Source organism: Pelobates fuscus, chromosome 8 (genome assembly GCF_036172605.1).
Source record: "Pelobates fuscus isolate aPelFus1 chromosome 8, aPelFus1.pri, whole genome shotgun sequence".
Lineage (NCBI taxonomy): Eukaryota > Metazoa > Chordata > Amphibia > Anura > Pelobatidae > Pelobates > Pelobates fuscus.
The window spans coordinates 36,881,465-36,896,000 of record NC_086324.1 but is presented as its reverse complement, the minus strand read 5'-3'; the positions used below and the strand labels follow the sequence as shown (position 1 = coordinate 36,896,000).

Genomic DNA, 14,536 nt, shown 5'->3' with positions numbered 1-14,536 from the left:
AAAGGAATTGCCGAAAACTATTTTTAAGGATTAAAGATAAAGTCTTATAAGTGCTAGTTCCTGCACTGTTATACTCCATATTTTGTATAGGACTCGTGGATATATTTATTCAGTGTCTTTATAAAAAATAAATAAAAGCATATTACCTCTTAAATAATGCTACATGGTTCCTGCATTCTGTAAATATATATCAGCTATATTGTAAGGTGAATACAAAAATGTGTTAGTAATCTTTTTCAAAGTTACGACAGGTTAATGTTTATAGACCTATAGCAAAGTAATGTTACTTATGTTTTATGTTTGGGGTAAGGCAGAACCATATTCAAGACAGTCAAGTTGGCAAGAAGCTTATTTTCCTTAAAGGGAAATGGAGCAGTTTTTGTGTATATATCATGAGCCTGCGGTCTCCCTTCTCAATTGCCTACTGTTTAGGAGTTTAACCATTTTGTTTATGCAGCACTAGTTACACACCACATACTTGCACAAATGTCCTAAACACATCCTATAAAGAGTTATCTAATGTTTAAATTCCTTTACTGTACATTCTGTTTAATTTAGAATTTTGTATCTCCTGCTCAGTTAATAGCCCTTTAGACCTTGTAGGAGCCTCCTGTGTGTGATTTAAAGTTCAATTTATAGAGCAGGAAATACAAGTTTCCAAAGTGAGTTAACATCTGACTGAAAAGGAAACCATTTTTTTTCATGCAGGCTGTGTGAGTCACAGCTAGGGGAGGTGTGGCTAGGGCTGTATGGACAGAAACAACAGTGTTTTAACTTATACATTGAGAAGTGAGACCGCAGGGGCGTGATCAATACACAAAAACTTCTTCTTTAAGCTTTGATGCCTATAGTATTACTTAAACATTACAATTTCACCAACAGACCTATTCCTTTTTTAGGCTACAACTAAACTGGGGGATCTGATCAATGCTTTGAACCGGTATGAACCACACAATGCTCAGCTATATTATAGCATGTCACTGGCTTTCAGCAGAATGGTAAGTATGGGCGCCATTTACAGTCAAGATTTATGACTGACATTAGCATGCTTTTGCACTGTTTATGCTGTAATGAAAGGTCAATGATATCTGTACTATTAAAAGGTTTTGCAGGTTCATAGAATCTGCAGTGTCTTCCAGACAGTAGCTAGAGGCTCTTCCTGGCTTCTTACGGATATTATCTCAGTGAAATGTTGCTGGACGCCCTCACGGTTTGCATGAGTATGTCTTAAAAATAAGCATAGAAAAACATTGAATCAATGCTTTCCTATGGGGAAAGTATAATGCACGTGGCACTCACTGCGCACAGCATTAGGTCCTCCATCGGCATGGTGTCTCTGAAGGAGGAGACTGATCCAGCTCCGAGGGATCACAGCAGTGGAAACAGGTAACTGAAAAAAGGTTTTTTTAGCCCTTTTGTGGTCGCTTTCATGGGAGCGACACACACACACCTACAGGTAAGGACAGGGGCATGCTATAGCTGTATTCCTGATGCGATAGTGTTCCTTCAACAAACAGTTTGCCAAGAAATGGCAACCAGAAATCATGTTTTTTGGTGCTTTTGGAAAGTAATGGATACATTTTATGTTTCGTTTCAGTATGCATATGCAGCATATTATTTAATGTTAAAAAAAATTTATATATTGATTTTCATTTATGGACAGGAGAAATCCGACAAATCCATTTAATGAAATATCAGATAAGCTAACCGTGTTTTAAATAGTGTGTCAATAAAGAAAGGAAACCATGTCTATGTGTTTAGTGCCGGAACCACTGCTGATAATCCTGCTTGCCATACTGCTTGTGCAAGTAGGATCTTTAGCAGAGCGACATAGACTGAAAGCTAGTCTCTTTGTTCCTTGCTTAGGCAGATGGCTCCCAGTGCTAGGTCTCCCAGTGCTACTGTGATGAGAGCTGACTAGACATAGTAAGGGCAATTTTTTTGTTTGTAAGCATGCTGTGTATGCATAATCCTGGGTTAGGCAAACATACTTTTAAAATCGTGTACATATTTTTTTCTAGAGAAGTGGTTAGTACTACAAAAGGGTTATTTTAAATTTTAGAAAGCAGGTCATGAGAGCTGTTGTTAGAAACATGCAATTGAACACTTGAAAGAAAAGCTGTATTCTGATTTTCTGCTTTACGCAAAGCATGAGAGAAATTCTGGTCAGTGATTAGAAAATGCACTGATTTTTTTTTATTTTTTTATTAATCACATTTTATTGAGGAAAAAAGTTATGTATATCAGTAGATACATTTGGGCACGCAGGCCCGCAGAAAAAACGTAAATATAAAGAGCAGGGTTAACAAAGTAAAAACTGAATACTATACATTACATATCATAAAATATTAACATTTACTGTTGCAGGCTCATGTAGCAGTTGAGCGCCAGTGTCAGGTAATGTCTCGTTCCCTCTCGGGAAGCGCATCATCGTAGCTCTTGTTAGTTATGTTAGTTCCCAGGATCAATCAACTGCGGGCTAGGTCTGGGCGAGTAGATCTATAGGCAACTGGGCCTTGTGTTCATGTTTGTTGTAATGGGTTGTTAGAGAGTGTGGGGTAGTGTGGTGTGTCAGAGTGAGGTATAACCCGAGTGGGTTCGAGGTTGTTGAGTGTGATGGAAGGGAGTGGTATTGTACGGTTAAGGAGTATACGGGAGCAAAGTAGGGTTAGCGGGGGAGCATAGTAGTGTATAGGATCCCTACGAGTTACACGTGTTCCCCCTCATAATTTCTACGGGTGTGTCGTGTCTGCCCCGATGTGTCGTGGGGGAAGCCGGTCAGAGAGGATCCCGCCTCTTCGTTTAAGCTCCTAGATCCCGGCTGGCTTGTGTAGTGGTTATATGGTTTACGTGGCGGGTCATGTATTGTCTGAGTGCGTACCTCTCGGTTAGAGCATGCTAGGGGTATCGTGGGAAAAGGTGTGTGATGATGGAGGTGTGTGAGTCGGGTCAGGTCCGGTCTCATGTGATCCGGTGGGGGTTCTATGTAAGTAGTCAGGGAGTGCGTAGTTGTGGGAGTCCCGTAGGCGAACATCAATGGGTTTCGAGTAGCTCCGAGGGTCATGGTGTGTGTTACGTCTGATTCGGTCTCAGGTGTTCTCCGCTGTCCTGCCTATCGTGGATTTACCGTCTATAAATGCTGGATCAATATGTTGGGCGTCATGCATTTGGTCGGGTGTAGGGGTCGCGTATCGTTAGGTCAGTGTCGTGTCTCCCCGTCCGTCCCGTATGGGCTAGGAGAGTTTGAAGGTTCGGCTTTTCCGTCCCGAGTATACCCATGGTCGTGTTGTTGTTATACATTACAAGTGTGTGCAGACTATGGGTGTGTGTCTGTTGGGTGGTCCTGTGTATGTGGGTATGGTCTCTAAGAGCTTTAGTTAGCCGTGTTTGTGTGTATTTCTTGTCAGAGGGATGCGGGTGATCCGTGGAGTGTGGTAGCGTCCGCGTCAGGTGGTTATGGTTGCTGTAGGTCGTATGAGTGTAAGGTTAGTGGTATTCGGGAGCTGCGTCGCCTTCCAGGTCCAGACCTCCCCTGGCAGATCCCCCCTACAGTCGCGTTCGGAAGGCGAGCCATGGTGCCCAGACAGCCGCGCATTTCGCTACCCTGCCCGTCAGTTCCGCTTGAAGTGTTTCTGCTGCTCTGATGTCGTCGACTCTGTGGATCCACTCGTCCCTGGTGGGGGCGTCTGTTGTCCTCCAGTGTGCCGGGATGAGTGACTTGGCCGCGTTCAAAAGATGGCGTAGGACTGACCTCTTGTAGGCCGAGATTGATTGTGTGGATATGTGCAGTAGGGCCAGCTCCGCCGACCATTCGGTGTCCTCTCCAATGGTCAGGCGAATATCCGATTCAATTTGTTCCCAGAATGGTGCGATAAGTCTACAGTCCCACCAGATGTGCAGGAGGGTCCCATCGTCGTCCAGACATCTCCAGCACGTCGGTGGTGTGGCAGGAAAGATCCTATGTAGTAGCGCCGGTGTTCTATACCACATGGATATCAGTTTGTAGTTTACTTCCTGATAGCGAGAGCTAGAGGAGCTCTTATGTTGCCATATTAGGGCTGTCTCCCATTGTGTCTGGGTGAAGGTCTTGTTCATGGCCCATTCCCATCGTCGTTGGAAGGTATTGGCGTTTGTTGTGGGTTCGGTCAGCAGGTACTGATAGAGATTCGAGATGGTCCTTTCAAGCGGTGTGCCTCGGGTACAGAGCTTCTCATAGCGTGTCAGTTCCCTCTGTAGTTTGTCCTTATGAGGTAGGGAGGCTAAGTAGTGTTTAAGTTGAATATACCGGAGAGTGACCATCGGGGTTCTTTGTCGGCCTTCTAGCAGTGTGTCCAGTGTCTTTATGGTGCCGTCTTGAGTGACCTTCCGTATCGGGATGTAGTCCTCGTCCCCCAAGAACCTCCAGGCTTCTGTGGGTAGTCCCCCTCCTATGTTGGGGTTGTGGGCGATTGGTATCAGGGGGCTCGGGGTCGGGGAGATCCCGTGTGTCTCCCTAAGGTTCTCCCACGTGATGAGTGTGTTTGCCACTGGACCCTCGTCTTGTCTCCTGCTGCCCCTCGTCGCCCGTCTCTGCCATACCAATGCCTTCAGTTTTGCTGTGTCGCCCTCCCTGTCCAGGTCCACCCATTGTTTGTCCGAGGTTGTCTCGTGCCACTCGAGAATACGCTGTAGTGTTGCTGCCTGGTGGTATTTTTTGAAGTCCGGCAGTGCCAGGCCCCCTCTGTGTCTGGGTAGGCACAATAGGTCGTGGCGCAGCCTAGGTCTTTCCCCCCTCCATATGTAGCGGATGACCGCCGTTTTAAGTCTCGAGAAGAATGTCGGTGGTAAAGCTATGGGTGTGGTTTGGAATAAGTAGAGGACCCTCGGGAGAATGTTCATTTTGAGGACCGCTACGCGGCCGTGCCAGGTTATATGCGAGTGTGCCCATCTGTTCAGGTCCAGTTCAATCTTTTCCAGGAGCGGTGTGAAATTAAGAGTGTAGATGTCTCGAGGGTCCGAGGGGATCCACACTCCCAAGTATTTCATCGCCTTTGTACACCAGCGGAAGGGGAATAGAGGGCCCAAGGCCTCATATTCCGCCTGTTGGGTGGTTATGTTGAGTGCCTCGCATTTTGCTAGGTTCAACTTGAATCCAGAGATCTGGCCGAATTTGTCTATTTCGGAGAGTATGCTAGGTAGTGAGATCCGTGGTTGGGAGACAAAAAATAGGAGGTCATCCGCGTATGCAGCTACTTTATGTTCCGTGTTTTGCCATGAGTATCCATGTATGTCCGGATGATTTCGGATCGCTTGTAGAAGTGGCTCCAGGGAGAGGGCGAATAGGAGAGGCGACAAGGGGCAGCCTTGTCTAGTGCCGTTCGCGATACTAAAGGTAGTAGTTAGTGCGCCGTTGACCCGTACTGACGCCCTTGGGGAGCTGTATAAGGCCGCGATCCATGTCATGGTCCGCTGTCCAACGCCCAAATGCCGGAGAGTTCGGGACATATATGACCAATCCACCCGATCAAACGCTTTTTCCGCGTCTGTGGAGAGTAATAGCAGAGGTTTCCGGTATTTCCGTGCGTGGTGTTGTATGGAAAACAAGCGTAATGTACTGTCCCGTGCCTCTCGGCCCGGGATAAATCCTGTCTGGTCAACATGGATAATGTGCGGTAGGACCCTTTGGAGTCTGGTAGCTAGGACCTTTGTGAGGAGCTTCGTATCGACGTTCAGCAGGGAGATCGGGCGATAGCTGCTGCATTGTTCTGGATTCTTCCCTGGTTTGAGTATCACCGTGATAGTAGCCGTTAAGGATTCCATGCCAAACTGTGCCCCATCTGCTATCCTGTTAATAGCTTTAGTTAGCCATGGTAGTAATAGTGGGGCGAAGTGTTTGTAATAGCCCGTGGAGAGTCCGTCCGGTCCCGGGGCCTTTCCCGATTTCGTACCTTTGAGTGCCGCGGCTAGGTCGTCGGTCGTAATTAGCTCGTCAAGCATGAGTGCCGCATCTGGGTTTATCCTCGTTCGGATGTTGTCCTGTAGGTATGTCTGTTCTTGTTGTTCCAGGGCTCGTCGATGTGGCGTGTCTCGGGGTCGGTGTAGGTTATATAGCGAGGCGTAGTAGTCCCGAAACTCCCGTGCTATGTCCTCGGGGAATTGTGAGGTGGCTCCCGAAGCCAGGCGAATCTTGCGTACCTGTGTGCGTGTTGTTTCTCCCCTTAGTAGCCGTGCTAGGTATTTTCCTCCTTTGTTCGCGTGCGTGTAAAAGAAGTTTTTCAATCTCTGGAGCGAACGTAGGTGTCGTTGTGTGAGGAGGGTTGTTAGGTTGCGTCGGGCTTCTGTGAGTTCAGTATAGATTTCGACTAGTTGAGAGCGTTTGTGTTGAAGCTCGAGGCGTGAGATGGTACCGTAAAGGGCAGACATCGCTTGTGTTGTTTCTTTTCTTTTGCGGGTTGCGATACTGATAAGGGTGCCACGTATGACACTTTTATGTGCTTCCCATACGGATACCGGAGATGTTTCGTCGGTCCCGTTTTCCTCAAAGTAGTGTTTCAAGGTTTGAGAGATCTCAGCCCGCACCGCTAGATCTTGGAGTAGGGACTCGTTTAGGCGCCAGGACCGGATCGCCGGTTTGAATAGTGGGGATTCCAGTTCTATCTGGACCGAGCCATGGTCCGACCACGTTGCTGGCTCAATGGATGCCTTTCTCAATCGCGATAGGCCTTCTTGTCGAATGAAAATATAGTCGATCCGGGAGTATCGGTTATGGATGGTCGAGTAGTATGTATAGTCTTTGCTAGCGGGGTGTAGTGTTCTCCAGCAATCGACTAAGGACAATTCCCCCAGGGACTTCCGTATGGATCTGATGTGGGTCTGAGGAAGGCTGCTGTGTCCCGTGGAGGAGTCCGTAAGTGGGTCCAAGGGGGTATTGAAGTCGCCTCCTACGATCAGGGCGCCCTCCGAGAAGTCGTGTAGTTTACGTAATGTTGTTTGTAGAAACCGTGCCTGCTTTGAGTTGGGTGCGTAAATTGATGCGAATGTGAATATTCTATCGGCTATTGTTCCCTTGAGGAAGAGGAAACGGCCCTGGTCGTCTGCCATCTTGTTTAATTCTTGGAATCCTAGGTCGGCAGCTATAAGTATCGCTACTCCTGCCCGTCGAGCCAGCGGGTGATTGTTATAGTAGTTGGTCGGGTAGTAGGTGTTACGGAGCTTGGGCGCCGCTCCGTCTCTGAAATGGGTTTCTTGGAGCATTGCGATTGATATGTGCTTCCGCCGAAGTGTCCTCAGTAGGTGGGAGCGCCGTTCTGGTATATTTAATCCTCTGCAGTTAAGCGTCATGACTGTCATAGGGGAGTTTTGGTACGCCATGGTCTCTTCCGTTACTAGGTGTTTCCGACTTCAGGAGGTCCGCCTAAGCGGCGCTAGGTACCCAGTCGGCGGCGCAGCCCCGTGAGGGTGTGTGTGTAGCGCTGTCCTATGGGTGTCCGTGTGTCCGGTCAGAGTCTATGTAGTAGTTCTCGGTTATTGTCTGTCTTGTCCCTGTTCCTTCCCCTGTAGTGCCAGCGTCCAGTCCTTTCGTGTGTGGGTTTGAGTGTGGGTGTAGGGTAGGTAGTTGTCAGGATCGGGTCAGGGATCCAACACGCAGAGTACAAAGAGTAGCAGATACGTATACCGGTCCTAAGAATGGCCGGACTTAACGTATAACTACGATAGAATGGTCAGAGACAAGCCGAGGTCGAGGGAACGAGAAGACAGGTAAGCGAAAGACAAGCCGGGTCAAGGATAACAGAAAGACAGGAGAGCAAATATCAAAGCCGGGTCGGAACCAAAAGACAAGAGAATAACAAAGCACTGTGTGACTAGGCGGACTAGAACCACGACAGGGCAATGAGTGAATGAGAGAGCCACTGTTAAGTATGCTGGTTAGAGAGAGAGGACACGCCTCCGGCGAGTCCTGATTCGTCTCCACTGATTTGAGTGACAGGGTGTTCCGGGTTGGCGTCATGACGTCGGCCTCTGAGCCTCCTGCTATAAAAGGAAGTGGCTCCCTCGCGGCCGGCGTTTGCAAGACCGTGTGAACCGCGAGGAACCGAGGAGACATGCCGTCCGGACGGATAAACTTCTAAGTCTCTACCTCTCTTAGAGGTAGAGGCTTCAGGTACCCTGACAGTAGTGTAGGTTGGGGGGTTAAAATAGGGGTGGGCAAAGGAGGCCCCCCTGTGGGGAAGTATCCCCGATGGATAGACGTTAGTACTATCCCGGTATCTCCTTCGAGAAGGAGTAACACTTACGCCTCGGCGTGAGTGACCAGGCGTCACCCCGATGACCAGATCGGTGAGTGAGTGTGCCTGTGGCTCCGTCGAGATGTTCGCGCAAGTGGTTATGTGGAGCGATGACTGGGGTCGAACCCTAGATCGTGAAGCGTGGCTAGATGTGTAGTTAGATATAGGTCAATAGTGTCCGCTCCAACCGGTTCCTAGCCCGAGTGTTGTTGATCATGGGAGATGTGGGTGTACCCAAAGGTGTCCAGTCCAGCAACATATACAAGTGAAGAAAAAAGATTAGTTAACAGCAATAACAGTTGACAAATATAAGGTCCTTAACATTTTCCGTTGGTCATATCAGCTACCACTCGTTCCCATCGTGGTTCCCTATCAAGGTGTGGATGTTTCGTTCTGTCCCCCCTTTCCTCCCCGTCCCATCCCATGTTTCTGCTGGCCTAGAACGTTATGTGTAGCGGAGTTTAAATAAGTTATGGTAGCTCGCTTTCCCCCCGTCTCCTATCCCACGTTTAGTGCCCTCAGGTGCGGGAGGTCCCACTAGGTATACGGGTATAGCATGTAGGGGTGAGTCTCGTCCCCTCGTAGGTCACCGGGGTATGCGTGGTTGTGATGTCTGTACCACAGTGAGTGGGGGCTACTGTAAGAGGTAGTGGTAGAGGTGCGGTCTAACCTGCGTCGTGGGTACCACGGTGGTTCTCGTCTCTAAGTCCCATCCCCATCCTCCCCCCCCCCGCAACGGCCCCCCCCCGTAGCGTGTTTCTTTTCCCCCTGCTACTTCTCTTATTCCTCTCCCTCCCCCCCCCGCCTCCCCCCCCCCCGCAGAGCCCCACCCCCCACTGTGCGTCCCCCAGGTTTCCCTTCTTCATCGTAATATGGTCCCAATTACAATAGTGACATACAGAGCCGACCCTCCGGATCCCCCCCACCTCCCCAACTCCCGCCCCCCTGTTTGCAGTACAGAGCTGATGTAGTGTGGTGCTAGCAAGATAATTAATGCGTGGTGTGCTTAAAAATGGCATGCATCAGCTTATGTTAACATATTGAATTCAAACAACCAGTGTTGTAAAGAAAAGCAATGATACTTATCACGTCCGATAATCAGATTCTGAGATGTAGTATATTGTTACAGTCCCGGTGTGCGAGTCAGAGAGTTCAGTCCCACAATACTGGGCCTTGAGTCAAGGCGGGGGTCCAGCCCGATGGGGGGTGATCCGTTCAGCTTGTCCCGCCATTACCCCCCGCCCCAAAAATGTCTGTTGGGAGCCCTTGAGTAGGTGACTGTGGGTCAGGCCCCGCTTGTATGGGAGAGAGGGCAAGAGGGGGGGGGGGGGGGGAAACAGAGTCCGGAGATGGCAGCAAACGTGGTCGTCAGGTAGAGCATCATCATGGAGGGATATGGGCCTAGTCCATGGCGTTTGGCAAGTGTTGCAGAGAAAATGCACTGATGAGAATAAACATGTGGTAGTCAATCAGACAGCCACTAGAGGCACTTCCTGGTTGCCTACGGACTTTGGCACTGGATATCCTCACGGTCTGCATGAGGATGTCTAGCATCAGTAAGCTTTCCTATGGGTAGAGCCTAATGCGCTTGCGTTGGATGAGGACGGAGGAGGCGGAGAGCAAACCCAGTGCTGAGCAAGTGAGAGAGACTTGCGCTGGAATCAAGTAAGTAACTTTTAGCTCGGGGGGGGGGAGAGGAAGAGGGGGCTAGGTAGGGGGGAACTAGAGGGCTCTATAGTGTTAGGAATACAGATTTGTTAGAAGTGTTATTTTATATAACTTATATAGTATTAGTGTACCTTAACTTTTTGTGATATATTGCTCGTAATCATTTCAAGAGTAATAAGTTAACATTTTTTTTTTTTTCTCTTAGTGTGAGCGTAATTCACCCATTCTCCAACAAACTCAAATTCTAGTGGAGTGTGCTTTCAACATGGCTGCTCACGATGCTTCAATCGCCACTGAGCTTGGCTACCAACATATATTGCAAGGCAAAGTGAAGGATGCTTTAAAATGGTACAGGACAGCTATGGCCCTTGATGAGAGCAGTGTGCCTGCCCTTACTGGTGAGTATATGGTCTATGTATGTGTATATATATATATATATATATATATATATATATAGTGTATATAATTCAACCCCTGCTTGATGCATTTTATTGCTGTCCAAATTAAGGCCATGTTTTAATATTGTTGGATAAGCTTTTCAAATTATTTAATATTTTTGGATACACTTTTCAAATTATTTCATATTTTTGCATAAACTTTTAAAATTGATATAACATTTTGAAAACTGTTTTGATATTTGTTGACACAGTGATAATTGTTTATATTTATATATATATATATATATATATAATACATTTTTTTACATTTTAATATTTTGAAAAATAATCTATTTAAAAGTTTATCCAAAAATCTTAAATACTTTGAAAATCTTTTTCGAAAATAAATTACATTTAGGCCTAAGTTCTAATACATAAATTATGCTTTTATTATGAACTTTGGTAGCTCTCTTTTTTTACTGACCTATTTTTGCATAATAGACCTAGTAAAACATAGTGTTTAATTTATAATTTTAGTTACAGTCAGTGATAAAATCTACTGTCAGACATTTGGTTAGTAGACTCCACTGGAGAGACAAATAAGGATATTTACTAAAGTGAGAATTGTTTGGAATCCAAAGTGAATTTCAAATTTAAGACCAAAGTAGCAAAAAGGGAAAAACAAGGAAGAGGGGGGTGCAGAAGATAAAACCGTAATATACTTATAACAGGTGAGTCTCTGGATTGGGATATAAAGCTTTTACTTACATAAAAAAATTATAGTACAATAAAACAGTAAAATATTAGCACAATGCGTTTCGACTTCTGTCTTTTTCAAAGTGCATATAGACTGACCACTCTTGGCGTCATTTAAATCAGTCCTTTCCGGAAATTCAATCTCCCGCGGAAGTAAATGGAATCGGGTGGGAGATTGAATTTCCGGAAAGGACTGATTTAAATGACGCCAAGAGTGGTCAGTCTATATGCACTTTGAAAAAGACGGAAGTCGAAACGCATTGTGCTAATATTTTACTGTTTTATTGTACTATTATTTTTTATGCAAGTAAAAGCTTTATATCCCAATCCATTTGGTCGTGGTATCCGTGGTGTGGGGAGAAACAATCTGATAACAAGACATCAGTGGAGACAGCGTGAATAAGCTTATTATTCAAAGCTTTCATAGTAAGAGCCTGCTTTCTAAGGCGCTACATATCGTGAGTGACCCATTACCTCTGATTTATATTGTATCAAAGGCTTTACAGTATTATGCTATGTATATTTTTTTATCCTTTTTAGGCTGATCCAGTGACTGACCTATTATAAGTATATTACTGTTTTATCTTCTGCACCCCCTCTTCCTTGTTTTTCCCATTTTGATGTATTTCTATAGTGCCCTTTGGTGATTTTTTGGCACCTGGGTGTTGTTGCTTTGTTCTTCTTTATTGATAGCGCCAATCTACCTATATATATATATTTCACTTGTCTAAAGGAAATATATTTTGTTTGTTTCAAAGTAGCAAAAAGTATAGCTGAATGGGAGAAGTTTTCCACTTTGCCTAATTTTAAATTCACTTTCAATTCCCAGCAATTCTCACTTTATGGAATACTAAGTTTGTGTTTCAGATTGTTGGTTTATATACAAGTGAGTGATGTTTACTTTTGTTCATGACACTTTTGTTCCTTGAGTGGAATTGTCAGTGGGTTTCATAATAAGGTTAAACATTTTAACTTGGTCAAATATGAAAGGATTGTTAAATGTTCTGTAAACCCGATGGTAGGTGTTCTAACATTTCCTTTCTCAAACACCAGTGCAAGGATAGTTTTTATTCTATTATTGCTAGAGTTGTTTTTCAGTCTCTTTGCCACGGTCTTAAAGGGAAACTCCAGTTCCAGGAAAACAATGCCGCGCATGCGCATTAGAGCTCCCCATAGGAAAGCATTGAAAATGCTTTTCAATGCTTTCCTATGGGGAATTGAGCGACGCTGGAGGTCCTCACACAGCGTGAGGACGTCCAGCGACACTCTAGCACAGGTTTTCTGTGCTATAGAGCAGGAAGTGCCCTCTAGTGGCTGTCTAGTCTAGTAGACAGCCACTAGAGGTGGAGTTAACCCTGCAAGTCAATTATTGCAGTTTATAAAACTGCAATAATTACACTTGCAGGGTTAAGGGTAGAGGGAGTTGGCACCCAGACCACTCCAATGGGCAGAAGTGGTCTGGGTGCCTGGAGTGTCCCTTTAAGTTATATGTTGTAACTATCATTGGCAGCAGATATATTCATTCAAAGGGTGTGTTTGCTGATCAATGCGTTTTGGTGATTTCCAACAAAATTTAGGCTGAAATAATAAAGTTGGACAAATATCTAAATCTAGACACTTAGACGTTTTTGGGTGATTTTAATTTTTTTGTTGGGCATGGGGTTTGTGATAGCTTTTTGACGAAGCTTTCCAAGTTCTTTTTCAAGTAACCACAACTCTTCATTTAGTGACTAGACCACATTGATTCAACTACAGTGCTAATACATGCAAAATGTGTATAGTGTCACACTGTGATTATTTGTAGGTATCATTCGATGCCAGCTCCTAGAAGGCCAGTTACAAGATGCTGATCAGCAGTTGGAATTTCTCATGGAGATTCAACAGTCCATTGGAAAATCTGCAGTAAGTTAAAGCTGATGTTTTCTGTTTGTAAGATTTTAGCTACCATTTTTTATGATTATTAGTTTCTTGTACAGTTCTAGAAGGTGTGAATTATAGATTATACTAGCTTTAGTGTAACTATAATCTTAATTTTATTAATGACAGGAGGCGAATATTTGCTTAAGTCTCTCTTTACTAAAACTCCACAGCAGCACATTAACAGAGAGAAAAACACCAAAGACAAAAACATAAGGCATCTATAAAAGGCTCCTCCTAACCAACCATTTCCTCTTTCACGCTGCGACAAGACATAAGGTACACAAAATGCAATAAACTAATAAAAGGAAGAAACATAACACAACAATGAACGCCATCTGTAAAAGGACTTCGAATAACAGATGTAATCTTGCGTTTCATCCAGCGAAACCGTCGAGATAAACGAGATAAACAGAGTCGAAAACACTGATTAGTGAATGAAATATACTGAGAAAACATAAATCCCACGGTACAGTACTGATAGTACAAAAACATAAAACCCCAGTATATAATTACTGACAATACCAATATAACAGACACCTCCCCTAACTTCCCCAGGTAGCACCCTAGACTACCATATCTAGCCCAGGCGACTCAACAACCCGTAGAAAATCAACCAACAATCAATCTAAACAAAGGGAGGGAAAGAAAAACCGGGTGGGAAATATTCGCCTCCTGTCATTAATAAAATTAAGATTATAGTTACACTAAAGCTAGTATAATCTACAATTTTATATCATGACAGGAGGCTTCATATTTGCTGTTTTAACGCTCCGACAGCAAAACCAAAGAAACATAGTCCGACGGTCTAAAGTAAAACTGGCGCAAAATCTCCTCACGGGACTGGACCGCCACATACAAAACGTCCCGAAGAGAAACAGCCGCTAACCGAATGCTCTCCAAAGGTCGCATTCACCCCGCCAGTGTCAATAACCATCTCATCCATCGAGTCGGGACAGGGGCGAAGGGCCGGACATCAGAAACACGTCTGAACGAAACCAGACACAACAAGAGGGCAAACACAGCAGAAAGCAGGCGAAGGGAAAAGTCAAGGAACCCCGGCCAAATCCCGAAGAAAACGTTAAAACCACACTTACCTCCCAGAGGGAAGAGTATATAGGTGCCGGAGGACGTACCAGCCGCATCCCACGTACAAATCTGCAGACCAGCGGGTCCTGGACGATGGGAAAAAACCTCCAAACGGAACAGGCGCCGCCTAAATAATAGACCAGCCACATTAACCAGACGGCACAACCGTCCCAAATCACCGAGGAGGGACAAGACACTCAGCTTGTTGGTCACGGGCCGGTAAAGGGCTCGGTATCCCGTCCCAAGCACCAACGACACCATGAAATCCATGCTGAGAGATAACATCTCCTCGTCTCGGGAGCCCAGGAATCCCAGAGAAGGTCCCTGGCCAATAGCGATGACGCCTCGACATACCAGGCACTCCCGAAAGAGACCAAGAGGAGTATACGAGAGGACGGTAAGAGAAGAGGATTCCGACAGGAAAGATCCAGAAGCTCCGTGAACCAGACTGATCCCGCCATAGCG

General features: G+C 45.6%; 1 protein-coding gene across 1 annotated transcript in view; it reads left to right on the top strand.

Moving 5' to 3' along the window:
- The window catches only part of TTC21B (tetratricopeptide repeat domain 21B), a 100,592-nt gene that overhangs the window by 27,063 nt on the left and 58,993 nt on the right, over positions 1–14,536 (top strand). Inside the window, exons 8-10 of the mRNA XM_063429693.1 lie at positions 900–998; positions 10,138–10,330; positions 12,870–12,967. Of these exons, the coding sequence (XP_063285763.1) occupies positions 900–998; positions 10,138–10,330; positions 12,870–12,967 (390 nt within the window). The remainder of the gene's footprint in view (positions 1–899; positions 999–10,137; positions 10,331–12,869; positions 12,968–14,536) is intronic.